Raw genomic sequence first — 18,991 nt, 5'->3', positions numbered from 1 at the left:
TATTACGGCCTCCCCTCTGAAACCATTAACTTCTATTTCTTTGCACTCCCACTTAAAAATGGCCACACTCAGACATATTTTCTTTAAAAAGTAATTCATACCCTGGCTGAGAATTTCTGCATCATATTTCAACCCAATGTGAATTTTATGGTCCTAGTTCTAAAACTATGAAAACAGAGGTTTATAATGGAAACATTGACTGATCTTTGCCACTAGCCATTCACACCACTCAAGTTCTGGTTTGTCAGTGTTTCCATATTTAATTTTGGTAACATAAAGGCCAATGCTATGGTATGCAACGCTGTCTATCTTGCAGTCAGAAAACAGAACATTTATGAATAAGCTTGCACCACATTGAAGTGGGAAGCATAGATGGAATGGTATTAGGGGCCAATCCTACAATTGTTTCTCAACCTAAACTCCCATTCACTTAAGTGGCCCTTATTTTTAAGGCCATCAGTTTAAACATTAACCTTACCAAAACTTAGATCATGTTGCCACTTTCACATTTGCACCATCAAATATCTTATTAAAATTAGAAGCCTGATTTTTAAAAGGTTACACACGCAATTACCATGACTGCATGCACAAATCAGGTAATTGCATACCCATGTTGTTATAATTAGCCATTTGCACGTGCAACGATAGTAATTAATATTAATACTTAGCTTGTATGTAGCACCTTTCATGCACAGATCTGAGTGATTTGCCTGGCATCATACAAGGAAGCTATGGCAGCAGCTGGATTAGAATCCAGAAGTTCTGACCCCCAGTCTGCTGCTCTAATTATAAGACTACACTGTGTGATGTTTACATTTACGTAACTTTGTAACCCCAATCCCCTTTTCCTCATTCTTGTTTTTATTTAGCTGGTAATATTTTCTGACAAAGCAAAGGACCAAATTCTGCTCTTGGTGACACTCCTGAAACCCCATTGACTCTAGTAAGATTGTATGGGTATAACTGAGAGAGGGATTTGGTCCAAGAAGGAGATTTTTAATGAACAAAATTAAAGGGCTGAGAACATAAATATGGGAAACCTCTCCTGGAACAACTGCTTGAACTCCTAAAAGAATTTGACCCTTCTCTCTGAAAATACCAGCCACCACAAAATGCTAGTTATTCATCTCTAAATTCCATGAGTAGATTAGCTGACAGCTGTGATTTGAAAACAGTCTTGGGCCACAAAACAAAACGAGCTAAAATGTTTTCTGTTACAGATAACAGAGTTCGAAATGGTAAAGAAAACTGAGCAGCTGCCCATCTATTATGTTACATAAAGAGACCCTGTCCCTTTTGTAGCAGGTTTTCAGTTTGTGTTTAATACTTCCTATCGTTTTCAACTGACCTCTCAGAAGCCTGAAAATAAAATTTGTTTCCAACAATTTCATCCAAACATTTCCTGCTCTATCTTTCTTAAAACAATCATGGTTTCTATAGGCTGTGTTGTGCAAACACTACCAAGAGCAGTGCTTATAGAGTACAATACTCACAGTAGTGGGTGCTTGCAAAAATGGTCCTATTGTGAGTGCATGAGCACCACTAGTGCATGAGCACCGAGCATCACAGCTTTGGGGAGAGAATAAATACTGTAAGTCATAATAAAAAGTGGCTATCTTTTTAGATATAGTTCTCTCCAACTGTTTGATTTTTAAACTAAACTACTCTTTTGAAATCTAGAGAACATATCTCCCAAATGATGACAAATACTATTTTTTCCTATATTACTTGACATTGTCTATTTAAGACAGGGAGGTGGGAGTTTAATGGAAAGATTTTTGGGAACCTTTTCTCTTGCCCGTACCACAGTTGTGATAGAACACTTGAAAAAAGAACATTACTATATTGTGCAGGCAACCAAAGAGCTGAGTCACACAACAGCCATGTGAGTGGAGCTGATGAATATTTCTGAGCTCTTCATAAAACACATTAATATAACTGTTTTATCACATGGGGGGAGGGGGAGGTGAGAGGCAGGAAGTTCAAGATCTTACCTAAATGTTTCTTTCAGCCTTTCTATAAAGCAGTACAGAAAATACAAGCAGAATCAAAGAAGTACTTTTGGGCAGGACTGGGCTAGATGGACCACTGGTCTGATGCAGTATTTGCACCTTTAACTTTCTCTGTAACGGTCCAGTCCTGCTAAGTATGGAGTGCCCTCAATTCCCACTTTGATTGTTCTCTCAACTTGTCCTCAGGGGGCGGGGGAAGAGAACCCCCTTCTTATGAAGAAACCTTCCTAGGTACGTGGTCTAAATGAAATCACTGAAAAGAATCTGGGGACTCTAGTGCAGTACAAACTGAAAGAGAGGCAAAAATAGGAGGCAGTTGCAAAAAAGGCTAGTGTCATTCAGGTGTATTCAAAGGCATGTCATATGTAAGACAGTAGGTAATCGTCTTGCTCTACTCAACACTGGTGAGGTCTCAGCTGGAGTACTGTGTCCAATTCTGGGTGCTGCACTTTAGGAACGATGGGGACAAGTTGGAGAGAGTCCAGGGGAGAGGAACAAAAACAATAAAAGCTTCAGAAAACCTGATCTATGAGGAAAAATGGTAAAGGAAAAAACTGGGCATGTTTAGTTTTGAGAAAACATGACCCAGGGAGGACACGATAGTCTTCAAATATGCTCAGGGCTGTTATAAGGAGGTTGGTGATTAATTGCCATGTCTGCTGGAGGTAGGACAAGAAGCAATGGGCTTAATATGCAGCAAGGAAGATTTAAGCTAGATATTAGGAAAAGTGTTCTATCTAGAAGTTGTTTGTAGTGGTGGAGCCCTGTTGGTCCAAGGATATTAAAAAGACGAGGTGGGTAACTTATAACTATAAGGGCAGTTAAGTTCTGGAATAGGCTCCAAGGGAGGTTGTGGAGGATTTTAAGAATAAGTTAGACAAACACAGGTCAGAGATGGTCCCTGTGAGCTCCCCCAGACCCCCCACATACTGCAGATCTATGTGAGCCCTCCCCCCCGCCACCAGAGATCCCTGTGAGGTTCACCCACCCACCTACACTGCCATCCACAAACACTGGGGATCCCTGTGACCTTCACCCACCCCCACCCACACATTGGAGATCCCCTGTGCGCTCCTCCAGCCCCCACACAGACATTGTGGATCCCCTGTGAACTCCCCAGGTGCTCCCCCAGCCTCCCCCCCACAAACACTGGGGATCCCTGTGAACTCCCCCAGCACCCCCACATACTGCAGATCTATGTGAGGTCCCCCCACGGAGATCCGAGTGAGGTTCATCCACCCACCCACACTGCCACCCAGACACATTGGAGATTCCCTATGAGCTACCCCCAGCCATCCACAAACACTGGGGATCCCTGTGACCTCCCCCAGCCATCCACACACATTGGGGATTCCTGTGAAGTTCACCCACCCCCACACACTGCCATCCACACACACTGGAGATCCCCTATGCATTCCTCCAGTCCCCACACAGACACTGCGGATCCCCTATGAGCTCCCCAGGCCCCTCCCCACTGGGGAACCCTCTGAACTCCCCCAGCCCCTCACACACTGGGGATCCCTGTGAGCTCCCCCAACCCCCCCACCCACATTGATGATCCCTGTGAGCTCCCCCAACCCCCCCCACCTTGGGGATCCCTGTGAGCACCCCCAAACCCTCCACCCACATTGGGGATCCCTGTGAGCCCCCCCAACCCCCCACCATCACACACACTGGGGATCCCTGTGAGCTCCCCCAACCCCCCCACCCACATTGATGATCCCTGTGAGCTCCCCCAACCCCCCCCACCTTGGGGATCCCTGTGAGCACCCCCAAACCCTCCACCCACATTGGGGATCCCTGTGAGCCCCCCCAACCCCCCACCATCACACACACTGGGGATCCCTGTGAGCTCCCCCACCACCACACCGGGAATCCCTGTGAGCTCCCCAGCCCCACTGGGGATCCCTGTGAGCTCCCCCAGCGGCCCCCCCCCCGGGATCCCTGTGAGCTCCCCCAGCTCCCACTGGGGATCCCTGTGAGCTCCCCCAGCCCCCACACCGGGACTCCCCCCCCCCGGGATCCCTGAGAGCTCCCCAGCGCCCCCCTCCCCCCCCGGCGATCCCTATGACTCCCCCCCCCGGGGATTTCAGGCCCTGGCTCTGGTTTCTCTTTGTGGTTGAACAAAGAGCCGGCCTCGGCCTCTCGCTGCCGCCAGCTCCGGCCCCAGGCTGCCGGGGGAGGGAAGCGCCGCAGCGGCAGGCGGCGGCTCAGACCGGGCCCCGGCCAGGGACAGCTGCGCGGCGGGCGGGCTCCCTGCAGCAGCCTGGGGCTCAGGTAAGGTGGCGGCCGGGCCGGGATTGGGCGAGCGGGACCGCCTCGACCCCCCCCGCGGGCCAGGGACCCCAGGGCCTCGCAGCCGAGCGCGGGCCAGAAATCTCGCCCCCCCCCCGATCTCCCCCATCGCGGGTCAGGGACCCCGCCCCGCCCCCACGGGCCAGGGACCTCAGGACCCCCCCGTGCTCCCCCCCCCGGGCATGGGCCACCTCGACCCCCTGAGCCCCCACCACAGCCCATCCTGCTTCCCCAGCGCTCGGCCTCAGCCCTGCTGGGCCTGAGCTGGTTTGGGTTTAGCGGGCAGGGGCCGGGGGGTGTCGGTGGCCTGCGATATCCGGGAGGCCAGGCTAGGTCTGCAGATCCCATTCCCTTCTGGCCTTCCGCTCTGTCGTCCCCCCTGGAAACACGTGTCTTCCGATAGGTCATTGCACAGAGAGAGGGGGAGAGCTGGCTTCCTCCTTCCACTAAAGTCAGTAGGGGGTTTTTCAGGCCCACCGACTGAAATAATCCACCCCATTCCCTATCAAGGAAAAGCCTTGTGCAGAACTTGTAAAGCCACCTTTATAGCATGTACAGGAGCCAATAATGGTTTCGGTTATACGTTCTTTAGGTAGTGCGTTTATTATATGAGACCCTGGGGGGAGGGAAATCGATGGAGGCTTTGGCCAACCACCCAATAATAATGCAGCTGGTATCCAGCAAAGGCAAGCCATTGACTTGGAGGTATTTGAGAATGTAGCTAGCTGGCCTCCTTAGTAGTAGGTTACAAAAACATCTTGGCTGAGTTAAACACTCCTGAATGCCCCTGTGTATTTTCTGGCCACTGTTGGTGCAAGAATCTTCTTCTCTGCAGTTTCTACTATCTGGAACACCCTTTTTTTATTTCTCGAGCTTGTTGACTTTTCATCTTATTTCAAATCTTAACTGAAAATAACTTTTTGATGCCTAGGCCTGTTAGAATCTCTCTCCCTCTCTTAGGAGTTTTGTATTAATCTTTACTGATGTAACACATTTAGGGATACAATATGTATGCAAGGTACCACAGAGAAAAGAAAACAGTACAGTCTTACAGCTGTTTACACAAGCAAAAGTCCCACTGAAGTCAATGGAGACTTTCCTGCACAAGAATTACAGGATATCTAATCTAAGGCACTGATCACCACAGAAAAATGTGCAGCGTGTCTAGAAGATGGCCTTATAATTGTACAGTATTATATTCCTCTAGGTTCCTGGCTGATCAGAGCCTGTGTGGGTTTTTAGGGCAGGAAAAAATTCCATTCTGTTCTCTGAGCTAACATGAACATTGATTCGGTTTTTGAGATTATTAGTTAATAACAGTTTCTGCTAATGTCACCATTGGTACCAGGACGGGTACTTCTGTGTTAGTGCTGTCATGAGAAAAATGTGATTCATAAGGGTACAATTATGAATTATATTTGTTCAGGTTCTATATGTAATAAAACCCTGAATTTTCCAAATGGTTCTTGAGTCCTCCAGAGGCAGTGTTGGCCTGATTTTCACAGTGTCCATTAACTACAGAGGGAGAGCTGGAGGTGCTCAGCAAATCAGGCCCTATGTGTCTAGTGGCTAGAACATGGCATTAGTTGTTAGTGGACTTGTATTTTCCTGGCTTTGCCTCTATCTTCCTGTGTGGCTGTGGGAAAGTCACTACACCTCTCTGTTCTGGAGTTTCCACATCTGTAAAATGCAATCATGGACAAGCTTTGGGTGAAATGGGAACCAGAGTTCTTGAGGCTGGGGATTTACTCTGCAGGAAATAATTCTGCTGTGCAATATTGACCAATGGTGGTATAGTTCTAAAAAGAACAGACATATTTACTTTGCCCTGAAAACAAACCTGAAAACTATGCAAAGCCCCCCAGCTTCCTCTTGATTATAATGTATCTGTTTTCATTTTGTGATTCAGGGGAATTTTAAATCTGTACAGTAATTTCCTGCTGGTACCTAGTCAAAACCCACCATGACACTTAGTCACACATGTCAGCTACAGATTTAATTAAACCGATCGCTAGATTACTACACAGGTTTGAAGTTGCCTTGTGGACTTTGATGCTCAATGTATTATTTCACATCTACCGGAGCGGGTGTCTGCTTGTTTCAGCAGTTAGTGTGTTCCACATCTTTCACAGCAGTTTACTTCAGATGGCTGAGAGGGCAGACAGAGTCTCTCCGGATGGCCCTGACTCATCTCCTGATGAAAACGAATTTCCCTTTGGTTATCCCACCAGCATCTGTGAGAATGTGCCCGATCACAAATACCTGTGTAGCAGCTGTAATAACGTCTTGAAGAAAGCCCAGCAAACACTATGCGGGCATAGATACTGCTCAGCTTGCCTGTCATGGGTTGTACGGTAAGTTCTTTCAACAGGGGACCACGTGATAATGCATTTCTGCCAAGAAGACCGAAAGATTTCAAGTGGCTGATTCTGTAGCTGCAAACCTAGTAGGATGATCTGTTGTGATAATCTACTAAATAGAGAGAAAGTGCTAGAGTAGAGTTTGAGAGTATCTGGGATGTTGATAGTAGTAATTTTATCATCCATGTATACTTCCTTACAGTGGGATTATTTTCAGGATGTATGTCTCTAGGCTTCGAGTGTGGTGTAGTGGTCAGGATTCCTAGGTTCTCCTCTTGGCTCTGCTGTTGTCTTGCTGTATAACCCTAGGCAAATTACCTCTCTATACTTCAAGTATCAGGGGGTAGCCGTGTAAGTCTGTATCCACAAAAACAATGAGGTGGCACCTTAAAAACTAACAGATTTATTTGGGCATAAGCTTTTGTGGGTAAAAACCCCACCTCTTCAGATACATGGAGTGAAAATTACAGATAACAAGCATAAATATACTGGCACATAAAGAGAAGGGAGTGACCTTACAAGTGGAGAATCAGTGATGACAAGGCCAATTCAGTCAGGGTGGATGTGGTCCGCTCCCAATAAATTGATGAGGAGGTGTCAATACCAAGAGAGCGTAAATTGCTTTTGTAGTGAGCCAGCCACTCCCAGTCCCTATTCAAGCCCAAATTGATTATGTTAAATTTGCAAATGAATTGTAGCTCTGCAGTTTCTCTTTGAAGCCAGTTTCTATATTTCAGTTTCCCTTCCCAGTCTAAAAGGGAGAGCTCATAGGAAGGCTATTGTGAAGTGACTTTAATATGTGTAAAATGCTTTGCAATTCTTGGATGAAAGGTGCTATGGAAGTTTAAAATGTTATTATTTTAGAACATTATAAAGTGCACGATGTAAAATCTGGGTCAGTGCCCAGTGAGGAGCCAACCCTCAGAACAATCGCAGCCTTTTTGCTTGGAGATAGATGGATATTGTTCTTAATTGGTTAGCTGCTTCTCCTGTCTCCTCTTTAAGGGCTAGTCTACGCTGACAATGCTAAAGTGCTGCCGTGCCTTGTGTGGTCGTGGCGCAGTGCTGGGAGAGAGCTCTCCAAATGCTCTAAGTAAACCACCTCCATGAGGGGCGCGGCTCCCAGTGCTGGTGCATTGTCTACTCTGGCGCTTTACAGCGCTGAAACTTGCTGCGCTCAGGGGGCGGGAGGGGGGGTTCACACCCCTGAGCCAGAAAGTCGCAGTGCTGTAAATTGCCAGTGTGGACAAGCCTTAAGTATATATCCTGATTAAACTGTAACAAAAAGCTGAGTCAGTCAGCCAGCCACATGTGACTGGCAGGTCAAAGCATTACGATGTAATGGCAGTTTACACAGAATGCATTTGGCCTACTAGGCTAAATTCTGTTTGCTCACACTGGTGTAAATCCAGAGTAACTGCTGCAGTCAGTGGAGTCACTCAGGACTTGCACTCCTGAAAGTAAGAACAGAATTTGCTCTGTGCGCTTATATCTTCTCATGACAACCTTGTAATGCAGCTGGAAACTGAACCAAGCAAACCTGCTGAGCTAATACATGACTCAGCTGGATGGTAATTGCAGCATCACAAAAGTGCTTACCTCTTCCTGAAAAGCGTTGGTTTTTCCCTTTAATTGCACAAGTATAAATGCTAATTTAAGAAATATGTTAAATTAAAACCAAAGCATTTTGTGGCGGTGTGATCCTTCCAACTGGAAAGTATGATGATGCCACTTTAACGTTCACTCCAGCACCAGCTATGCCATTGCCCTTCATGTGTACACACAATAGCCAGTTTCACAAGTCAACACAACAATGGTGGCCTGTGTGAATGAAGAGAAGATTGAGCCCTGAGATATATCCTGGCAATTAAAAACCTAGCCACCTACCAGAGAAGAAAGGATATCACTTCTGTGTTAAAAGACTTCAGATTTCAGGTTATTGTACACTACATGGAGTTAGTGCCTACCTCACTGAGAGAAGCAGATTCCCAGCATTGCTGGCTTTGTAGAGCACAGTAATCATGATGGTTCAGATTTTGCAGATAGATGCTTAAAAATTGTGGACTTTCAATGGGACCAAGATTTGGCCCTTTTACCATAAAGTGGGTTGACCTTGAGCTGAAAGTCATACTTCTGTTGTTTTTTTTAAAATTTGTCATTCTTGAAACAGAGGCTCTCTTAACTACAGTTCACAAATAATTTTTTTTATTAATTTTTTTCCACCAGAAACAACAAAAACCCAGTTTGTCAGAAATGTAATGCAGAGGATCCTGGAACAGTAAATGAAGGAAGCTTACTGGCAGAAGAAAGGGTATGTAATCGTGTTTGTATTGATGTTTCATTTGTCTCTCTGGGCTAATGCTAGAGTCACTGAAGTATTATTTTTTAGAAGAGGGAATAGTAAAGAAAGTGATGGTGGCTGATTCCGCAATTGTGCATATTAACCTAGATACATTAACATCCTGGACATTTCCTCAATTCTTGATCCAAAAAGTGTTCGGATGTAAGTAGCACCTTGTGAACTCCACCAAGTTCTGCACCAAGAAGCCCTAAAATCTGCTGCAAAGTTAACTTATTCTATGGGCATGAAATACCCTTCATTCCCATCTTCCCACTCCCAAACACACCACCTCAATTATTGTTGTTATTGCTTAACATCATATTTTCGTTGCACCTACAGACCTCAGCCAGCTCAGTGCCCCATTGTGCTAGGCACTGTACAAAAATGTATCCATGCCTTAACCAAAGCCAGCCAGGGAACAGAAGGAGGCAGAAATGTAGGTGGGAGACAAAACTTTATCTGGAGCTGATCCAAAACTCTGAAATGAACTCCCACAAGAACTAAGGATCATCACTTACCTCCCAACTCTCTGTTCTAAGTGCAAGGTGCCTTTCTTTCACCTGCCTTCTCTAATAAAAACACATAGCAACAGATATGTTTACATATTAAAAAAAGCCAGTACCAAACCAAAACACACCAATGCATACGCTTCTCCCTCTGGGGAGAGGATGAGAACAAACCTCGCAGGAGAGATGTTAGTTACATTACCTAACACACTTCTGGAAGGCGGCTCAGATAATACGGTGATGAGTGTGGTACAAGAACCTATATAGAAAAGAGTAGAATAGACAAGACTGGCTAGCTGTGTTGCCTGGAGAACACCGTGGGAGCCAGGGGGCCTGGAGAACATCACAAAAAACTCATTGTTGAAGGTAATCAGACAAAAATATTCACTGACAAATTTTCAGGGGGGTTTTAATTAAGAATATTTTTGATGATGAATATTTTCACTATATTTTGGGTTTTGGCTCCTGAAATGTTCTCTGAACAGCTTGGCTCAGAATCTTCTTTCCCTCATGTGTGCCAGGGAGTTGGGGAGCTCACAGCTGGCATCAGTGGTTCAACTCCTCAGATAACAGCTGCTGCACTATTCTCCATGGGGACCAGTTCACTCCCCTACACTGTGGCTACAAACTGGACCTTGGCTCTTTCTCCCAAATCCCCTACTCCCTGCTTTCATGGAACAGTGCAAGAAAGCATGCTTGGTAATCCAACTAAGTCTCCCTCGTGGAGAATGATGTGGAGCAAAAGGCATCTGCAGCTAGGTCTCAGTGGGGAAAGGAAAAAGAAAACAAAGTACTGGGCACAAGGCACCCATAAAATGATAATTTTGAGATAAAATACTGAATTCTGTAGGATCTTGGGAAAATGTCCAATTCTGCAGCAAATCCCCACAGCTACAGTATTGCAGAGTACAGGGGGCCCAGGTATAAGCCTAGGTACAAACGAAACCGTTTTGTACTGCTCACGATACTCATCAATTCTGTGAAAACCTCGGGATTTCTGTAGTGTGGGACTTCTATAAAACCGTTAGTGGGACTTTCTGTAAAAGTGTAGGTGGGATGTGGTGACCAAGGCACCAGTCTTGTCATCTGATCCACAGGGGCAGACCCTAACGCCTGCACAGAGGCCTGCGGAAGTTCAGTGGGGCTTCACACAGACTTGAGGACTCTGCTTGTGAATCAGCTTGCAGGGCTGGGGTTTGTAAACAGTGTGAATTTGTTAGTCTCTAAGGTGCCACAAGTACTCCTTTTCTTACTGTGAATAATAGACTCCTTAGCAGGTTTGCTCATTTGTCCCTTATCAAGGCCCTCCCCTCCGCCTCTCCTGTGTCTTTGTCAGACTTTGCTCCCGCATACTATTAGTTTGCTTATGTGTGTGTATGTATGTATATAATATGAGAAATAAGTTTTCCACACAACAACAATAGCTTATTCCATGATCTGTTACTGAGGTAACCTTTGGCCTCCTGGGCTGATTCTTTGCCTCCTTTGTTTGATGACCCTCGGTGTGCTACAGCTAACTGAGAGGTATTGAGCAGCTGCATGATTTAGTGAATTCAGCTGGAGGATCTGAGGGCATTCCCCTATACCCGCTGCCGCCTCCTACACACTGCTACGCAGGGGGCTCGCCTGGCACAGGCTTCTACCCTGTGCCGTGGGTGCACATCCCCACCTGGCTCCCCCACATCTTGCCCTCCTTGTGCAGTATAACTGTACTGATTCCACTCTATAGGGACCATCGGCAGCTGCATAGGAACCGGCTAGAATTGACTGTAAAAGGCTTGGGCCAGATTTAACTCTCATTTACACCCATGCAATATATGGTCATATGCTGGCTGGAAATAAGAATGTGGGGCCCAGTTCTCCAGCCAGATTCTTATTCTGAACACCGTTATCCTCAGTGCAGTCACAAGGGGGTAAATGAGAGCAGAATTGGACCCATCCCTGAAAAAAGTCATGGGGACTGGCATTGGTTAACTTTCCTTCTCTGAGTGGATGTGTTAAGATCCCCCTGATTTAGGTTTGAATTGCCTAAGTCCCGGGAAGAACTTTCGTGATGTTAAAACAAGATCAAAAGTATTTAAAATACAAATGTGATTTTTTTTTCTCTTGTTCTTTCCATGACTGGAGTTATAAAAGATGCAATGTTGGATTTCTTTTTCCAAAATTGTTCGTTAAATTAAAAACTTGATTTGGAAGGGACCCAGGCTAAGACATGAGACTTGTCTAAGCATTGTTAGGGGGGGTTTTTAAGTAATTTCAGAATATCATTTGTGTTTGCATCCGCTGGCATGGAACTGACTGCTCTGTAAATTACATGTTAGCAGGATGTTTGATTTTTTGAGAATAATATGACAACAGAGATCCAGTGACATCTGTTCCTCTCCATCAAGTAGCAACTGTTAAAAGGTCTATAAGCCTTCCATTTTTCTTGTGCAGAGAATGCAGAGAAAATATGGCCCCTGTGTGTTTTATCTGAATGGTGCCAGGAAGCATCCAATAGCCTATGTATTTTTAAAGTTATATATACCCCTGAGATTTTAATATTACTGTTTTTTCTTTTCCCCTTCACTTTGTCTCCCAACTGTTAAACCATAAAAGGCGTTTTCCAATGTGACAGGTATATCAGATGGTTAAGACATTTATGGAATAAGTAAGATGATAGGATAGGTTACTTTTTAATAAAATTTGACTTTATATAAAATGGGGATACAAGCCTGAACAGTATCTTGCGGGGATTTCCCACAGCAATAAGAGTTTTCCCTCTTAAGATTTTGGTTTAGTCTAGTGGTTCTCAACCTATTTAGTGTTAGCTGGGCCACAGGTTGAGAAACGCATTGCCCCCCACCTAAACCCCTGCACAAACCCTATGCTCAGTGCCCTCCACCTAGAGACCCCTCCACAGAATGGGGCCAAGCGCGGAGAGCTGGGCATGGGGCGGGAGGCAGAGACCCCGACCCCGGACCCTGCTGCTTGGAGACCCTGACCCCGACCCCCACCGTGCTGGGTTAGGGGGCAGCCAGGACCCCGACCGTGGACCTCACCAGGACCCCGGACCCCACTGTATGGTGCCAGGCGGTAGCCGGCTGCCTGGATCCCGGACCTCGCCACAGAGGCTGTGGGGCATCCAGGACCTTAACCCCAGACCTTACCAGGACTCTGAGCCCTGGTGTGTGGGCCGGGAAGCAGCCAGCTGCCCAGACCCTGCCGCAGGGGGCTGGGCAGTAGCCGGCTGCCCAGACCCCGAGCCCTGCTGCCAGCCAGCTGCCCAGATCCTGAGACCTGTGGGCTGGGCAGCAGCCGGCTGCCTGGACTCCAGACCCTGCTACAGGGGGCTGGGGTGCAGCCAGGATCCTACCCCCACATCCCGCTGGGACCCCATTGTGGGAGGCCGGGCGGCAGCCAGGACCCTGCCCCTGGAACCTGCTGAGCGTGACCCGTAGAATAAGTCCAGGATTTTGGTTTGGACTCATTGCAGAAAAGAGAACAACTGTGACATTTGGCTCTGGATCAGAACTTCCTCCAAGTTCTGAGGTATATTTGGGTCTGGGGCAGGTTGCTTCAGGCCTGACTTTCCTTCTCTTAAGATGGAAGTCATCCCTTATGCAGAATATGGTGGGTATTTTGGCCTTGTGGTATCCCCCTCCACAGTGCCCTCCACCCTTAGTGAATAGTTTTATTCGCTTTTCAATATATTTGATGTTCATAAATGTGAATGCTTGAGATGAAAGAGCTGTCAAGGCAATTAAGAGCTTTTGCTGCGGAATTAGAGTCAAACCAAAGATTTAGTGCAATTTAAGGGTATGAACATTATTGCTGTCAGTTGGCCAGAATGATAGAGAAGAGATGGTTAACCATAATATAATGAAATAGAGAGAGAAGATACTGTTTCTCTCTCCTTGGACTTGATTCAAAGCCCTGTGATGTCAATGGGAATCTTATCATTTACTTCATTGGGCTCTGGATCAGGCCCTTTTGTGAGGGTGGGGAAGTTCTGTGTTGGTGTTGCTGTTGACAGACTTTCCACTGATGTTCTGGGGGGCAAGAGCTAGTGGTTCAAGTGAATGATCATTTGAGGGAGTGGCCTGGGTGGAAAAAGAAGAGGTGAGAACCCCCTGCTCTTTGCAGTTCTTTCACTCACAGCTTCTTTACTTGAGCTGTGTCCATAATGATTAATAAATGTGAGAGTGAAACAGAAAGCACAAAGGACATACATGCCATTAGAGAAACCCATGTGTCACCAGGACTGTCCCTCTGAAGTTAGATACATTTATAATAATCTGTTCTGTAATGCCAGGAAATTCTGAAGTTGTGTTTTTTGTTGTTGTTTTTTTTTTTTTTTTTTTTTTTTGACGTAGTAAAAAATCCACAGTGGGGTTGTTAACCTGCTTTTTCTTTTCTTTGGTTTTGGTCATTTTCCAGCTGTGCACTAGACTGAAAGACTTCAGTAGCCAGTGCTGGTTGATTCAGAGAAGTAACTATATTGAATTGCACTGTACTGTAATATTGAATTAAAATCTACATTAAGCAACTGGGGCCAAATTCTGCACTCATTCACACCTGTGCAATTCACATGATTGCTTTAAATATATGCAACTACAGCTTGTATATAGAAGTTCTGTTGAGGGTGGCATGGCCTAGAGGGCTGAGTTTGGGACTGGGAGCCAGGAACTCTTGAATTCTGACTTCATTTTTGACAATAACTTGATCAGTGCCCTTGTGCAAGTAAAATGGGGATACTCGTATTTATGTATCTTTGGGTGTGGTTTGATGGTTTATTAGTCAATGTAAAATGCTTTGAAAATGAAAAACACTATAAATGGTAAGTGTTACTATTGAAAAACTATGTTCTTAAGAACCTGGACATACAGTTTGCAAGCTATCATCTTTTTATAAAATATAGACTGGATTATGTATTACAAGCAGACTGAAAACTGTCCAGTAAGCATCTATTTTTAAATGTACAGACAAAGGTACAAGTGTTCTCGTTTTTCTAGTTTTTTTTTTTTCATGGAATAGATTCCACTGAGGCTTTTATTTTTAGTTCTGTTTCCAAGCAATGGCTGATTTCCATACCACTACAGGACAATTTATGACATCAATGCACACAGACCCAAGCACAGACTGCTTCTCTTGCTTAAATACACGTACGTGTAAGAACATATACCAGAGAAGTAAGGTCAAAACAAACAGCATGAAATATGTTTGTTCAACAAAATGCAAAAATCCCTATATCCCGATAAATGATTTTTTTTGCCTTACTGGAACTCTTGAATATTTAAAAGACTGTGACTATTTGTTAACTAATTAATGTCATTTTCAAGGAGGAAGTTGTTGAAAGGTTGCTTGTACTGATTAAATCTACTCATTTCCCCCCATTTATAAAGTTTGGTTTGTCTGTATAGAAGCCTGACATTGCAGGGTTCAGTAATAATATAACCAATAGTCTACCAAATAAAATATAACTAATTAATCAGATAATTACAGTTATGAGGACACTATTCATCCAAGAGACATGGAACAGCCATGCCAGAAAGCATCCGTCTTCCATTAAGTCTGGAATCCTGTCTCCAACCACAGCTAATGCTATATGTTTCAGAGACAAAGTGTAAAACACCCATCATAAGCCTAATTGCACTGCTCTTTTCCAAAAGGGAGAATTCCTTCCAATCCCAGCTAGTGGTCATCTTATGCCTTGAAGCATAAAGATTTTTATTGTAAATGTTCTAGAGCAAGTAACTAGGAGTTACAATTCCTGAGTTCTGTTTCCAGGTCTACTGTTGACTGACTGACTGACTGACCCTGGCTAAGTCACAAAAATTCCTGATGCTCCACAATACCCATCTGTAAAAATGCTAGACCCAGGGGTGCTAGTCTTGATGTAATTTTGCCCAAGGAACTGAAACATCAGAGGAAGCAAGAAAATATCTCCCTACTCCTTTGCAGAAGTTATAAGTGGAAGCAGAGGCAGAAAGTAGTTCTCTAGACGATGTGCCATTGAGCAATATTAACAAGCTTGGAACCCGATTCTGCAGCCTTACTCAAGTGAATAGTCTCATTTACTTGAATGGGGTACATGCATGAGCAGTGGTTGCAGGATTGGGTCCTACTTTGCCAGTTATATCATCATCATCAAAGTGTCATAAATCAACTGCATTAGTGAAAAGGGATGTCAGAACAGGAACCATTTCAGATTTTTGTTTCAAGCTTATAAATAGTTCCCCTTCCCCTCCACAACAAAAAGACCATGAGAGCTGATAATGTGTCTCTACCTGCAGCTCAGAGATTAACGCTGTCAGTGTTTGCCTTTTAGGGAAGCTTGCTGGATAAGGTGAAGAGTCTGCAAAGAGAAAAAGGAACTGAATACGATTGCAGTCTAAAAATACTTTATATGTAAAATAATATAAATGGATTTTTTTCTAAAATGAAAGGACTCAAATAATTTTACGGTTTACTGATATTTTAAGGATGTTTTCAACTTCTGACAATGCATTGCTGGTATATTAATCATTACAAAGATCTATATGTAAATGAGTATCACAACAGTAATTCGGGTTTCAGAGTAGCAGCCGTGTTAGTCTGTATCCGCAAAAAGAACAGTCTCTAAGGTGCCACAAGTACTCTTGCTCTTCTTACATCAGTAATTGTTACTATTCGATGAAATTGACTATAGTTCTTTAACATTGGTTTGACCTGTGTAGACAGAACTAAACCATCTTATCTTCTTCTTACATGGCATCTCCATTACTGGAGGTTTGCAGCCATGGTAGCCCATTCTGTAGGATCCTCTGCTAATCGTATTGTAGATAACTAGACCTTTTGATCCACCCAGGATACCACCTCATCCATCCCAGGTCATCTTTTTCTGCCTCATGTTCTTCTGCTGTCAGCTTTCTCTTCCAGTGCCTGTAAACGTGCATTGCCCACTGAACCTCTTAAAATGTGCCCTGCAAATCGAATCTTTCTTTTCATAAAATCTCTAACTGGTATTTGATGAGTTCAAATAATCTCCAATACTTTTTTGTTGGTTACGTGAGCTATCCATTATATTTTCAGAATTTTCACCATAATTCAAAGGATTGTAGTTTCTTTATCATTGATTGTTTGAATGTCCATGTTTCACAGCCATAATTTAACGCAGACCACCACACAGACCAAATGTACCTGTAAGTTCTTAAGAGTTGGAATGTAGTCTTCAGATTTATGTCCTTTCTCATCAGATATTTATTCTTCCAGAATATCTCTTTCACTCTTGCTATTCTGGTGCTGACTTCAATATTCCCTCTTTTCTAATGATACCTGTCTTATAACCAGTCTAAAAAGACGTTGTGTAAGGACCATGTTTTTTAAAAACGGGTTATAACACAGCTTGGACAGTACAATTACAGCATGAAAACCAATTGCTACAGTATGAGGGATGAGCCCCTCAGTATTTTCCCTTTTCCACAGTTTCTTGACATTTCAGTCTTACAGCCCAGATCTCTTTAGTTCATTTTGAACTGGTAACTTTTTTCTTTTAATTAGTGTACCAAATGAGCAAATAATTTTGTTCCCTGGGCTCATGGATAATGCACAGGTTAGCACTTTGTTATTGCTATATTGTTTTCTAAGGATCTTTGCAAAGGGAAGAGGTGAAGGCCCTATTCTTGGGTTAATTAAACCTGGATACTATAGAGCACTGTTTGAAAATAGTGATCAAGAGGGAAGAAGTAGATGAACTGGTGGCACTTTTCCTTCTCTGTCTCTTAGTGAGGTTGTAGGCTGACAGGAGTAATTTTTTTCTAGAAAGCAGGGAAAGCCTCTTATTATTCTCAGTACAGTGATGAGCTGTTTCATTTGTGCACTCCCTCCCCTGGATTTTCCATATTTTGATCTGTGGGGAATCTGCAGTCTTCTAGGCATTGTGTTCCTAATACTTGTTGAAACTCTTTCATAGAATCTCAGGGTTGGAAGGGACCTCAGGAGGTCATCTAGTCCAACCCCCTGCTCAAAGCAGGACCACTCCCCAGTTTTTGCCCCAGATTCCTAAATGGCCCCCTCAAGCATTGAACTCACAACCCTGGGCTGAGCAGGCCAATGCTCAAACCACTGAGCTACTCTGTTCTACTGTGGCTATTTTGCTTGTGCAAGATGTGATATTAAAAGGCTGCAGTGATTCATGTTTTATTTATTTATTGCATGGTTCTTCACAGTTAATGCAAGAAAATACTGTATAGTGCTGGAAAAAATGCATGTGTATGGTTTGGATTTCTCTAGGACACTAGGCAAACTAAATGGAAACAGCCTGAGTTTGAGAGGGTGTACCCCCTCCTGCTCCTCATTCAGGTTGAGTCTTAAATCCTCTCTGCAGCAGGTAAAAGAGGTGTTAATGACCCCAATAATTAAATGCATACATTAGAGTGGCATGAGGCAGGGCCCTCTATAGTTAAGGTTCCATCAGCACATTCTTTGCATACACCTGTTTTCAGGTTTCTGAGTGGGAAAAAACTTTATACTGAAAGTTTTCACTGGGAAGGGCACATTTTTATTTTTAATAAATTGAAATCACCTCAAATCATTTAATTTTTGAGCTATAAGAAACAAATAATAGGATTTCACAATCCTTTGGCCTTTTCCTATATACTTGTTAAACTAAATAATATTTTTGCAGAAGATTAAACATAAAAGAAAAAAAATCAAGGTTTATGAAGCTATAAAGTCCCAGCCTGTTCCCATCTCATAGCTGCTGTTTGGATCATTTTATTGACCAGTGTTTGACTGCCCATCTTGTTGTTAATTTCCAGGCTTTCAGTGATGCTGCCATTAATAAAGAGATTTCTGAATTCAAAGTGCACTGTGGGACCCCTGGATGCAGTTGGTCTGGTATCATGAAAAATTTTGAAGTAAGTTTAAAGATGACAGTTTCATCTTCCATATTGTGTCTCATAAGTGTGCAGTGGGGTTTTGCTAGTGAGGATGAACATTGTGTCATGGAGGCATGTTCCTGTGATGTTAGAAAAACATGGGGATTTAGGACCCAATTCTGCAGTCCATCCTTATTCATCAAAGCACTTACGTACATGCATAAATGTATGCGTCTTAAGCACATGCCTAAAGTTAAGCATGTGCTTAAGTGTTTTCCTGTATTGGGGTCACAAAGAGAATGAAGCAAGCTCTTTAGCTGGTGTAAGTCAATGAAGCTTCATTGAAGCTCAAAAGAGTTATAGTAATTTATACCCGCTGAGGATTTGATCCAGTGATGAATGAAGGTCAATGAAAATTTCCCATTGATGTCAATGGGGTTTAGATCAGACCCAACATGTTTTGAATGATGGTGAAGAGTACATTATAAAAATGCATGTGTGTGTGTTTGTGTACGGTGTCTGTTCCAGGACATTAGAGAGACAAAGTGGGTGAGGTAATACATTCACCTGGAATGGTCCCTTGAAATATGTGTTAACTACTTACGCTAAACAATATGTTCCACCTTGTGTTTGGCAG

General features: G+C 43.9%; 1 protein-coding gene across 1 annotated transcript in view; it reads left to right on the top strand.

Annotated features, from left to right (window-relative positions):
• The first annotated feature begins 4,210 nt into the window (after positions 1 to 4,210).
• The window catches only part of TRAF1 (TNF receptor associated factor 1), a 30,664-nt gene continuing 15,883 nt past the window's right edge, over positions 4,211 to 18,991 (top strand). Inside the window, exons 1-4 of the mRNA XM_074973638.1 lie at positions 4,211 to 4,289; positions 6,440 to 6,661; positions 8,894 to 8,978; positions 18,295 to 18,393. Coding sequence (XP_074829739.1) covers positions 6,453 to 6,661; positions 8,894 to 8,978; positions 18,295 to 18,393 — 393 coding nt within the window. The 5' untranslated portion in view covers positions 4,211 to 4,289; positions 6,440 to 6,452. The remainder of the gene's footprint in view (positions 4,290 to 6,439; positions 6,662 to 8,893; positions 8,979 to 18,294; positions 18,394 to 18,991) is intronic.

The sequence above is a fragment of the Natator depressus genome, chromosome 16, assembly GCF_965152275.1.
Source record: "Natator depressus isolate rNatDep1 chromosome 16, rNatDep2.hap1, whole genome shotgun sequence".
NCBI lineage: Eukaryota > Metazoa > Chordata > Testudines > Cheloniidae > Natator > Natator depressus.
Note: the sequence above shows the minus strand (reverse complement) of the source record. Positions and strands in the feature narration are given on the sequence as shown.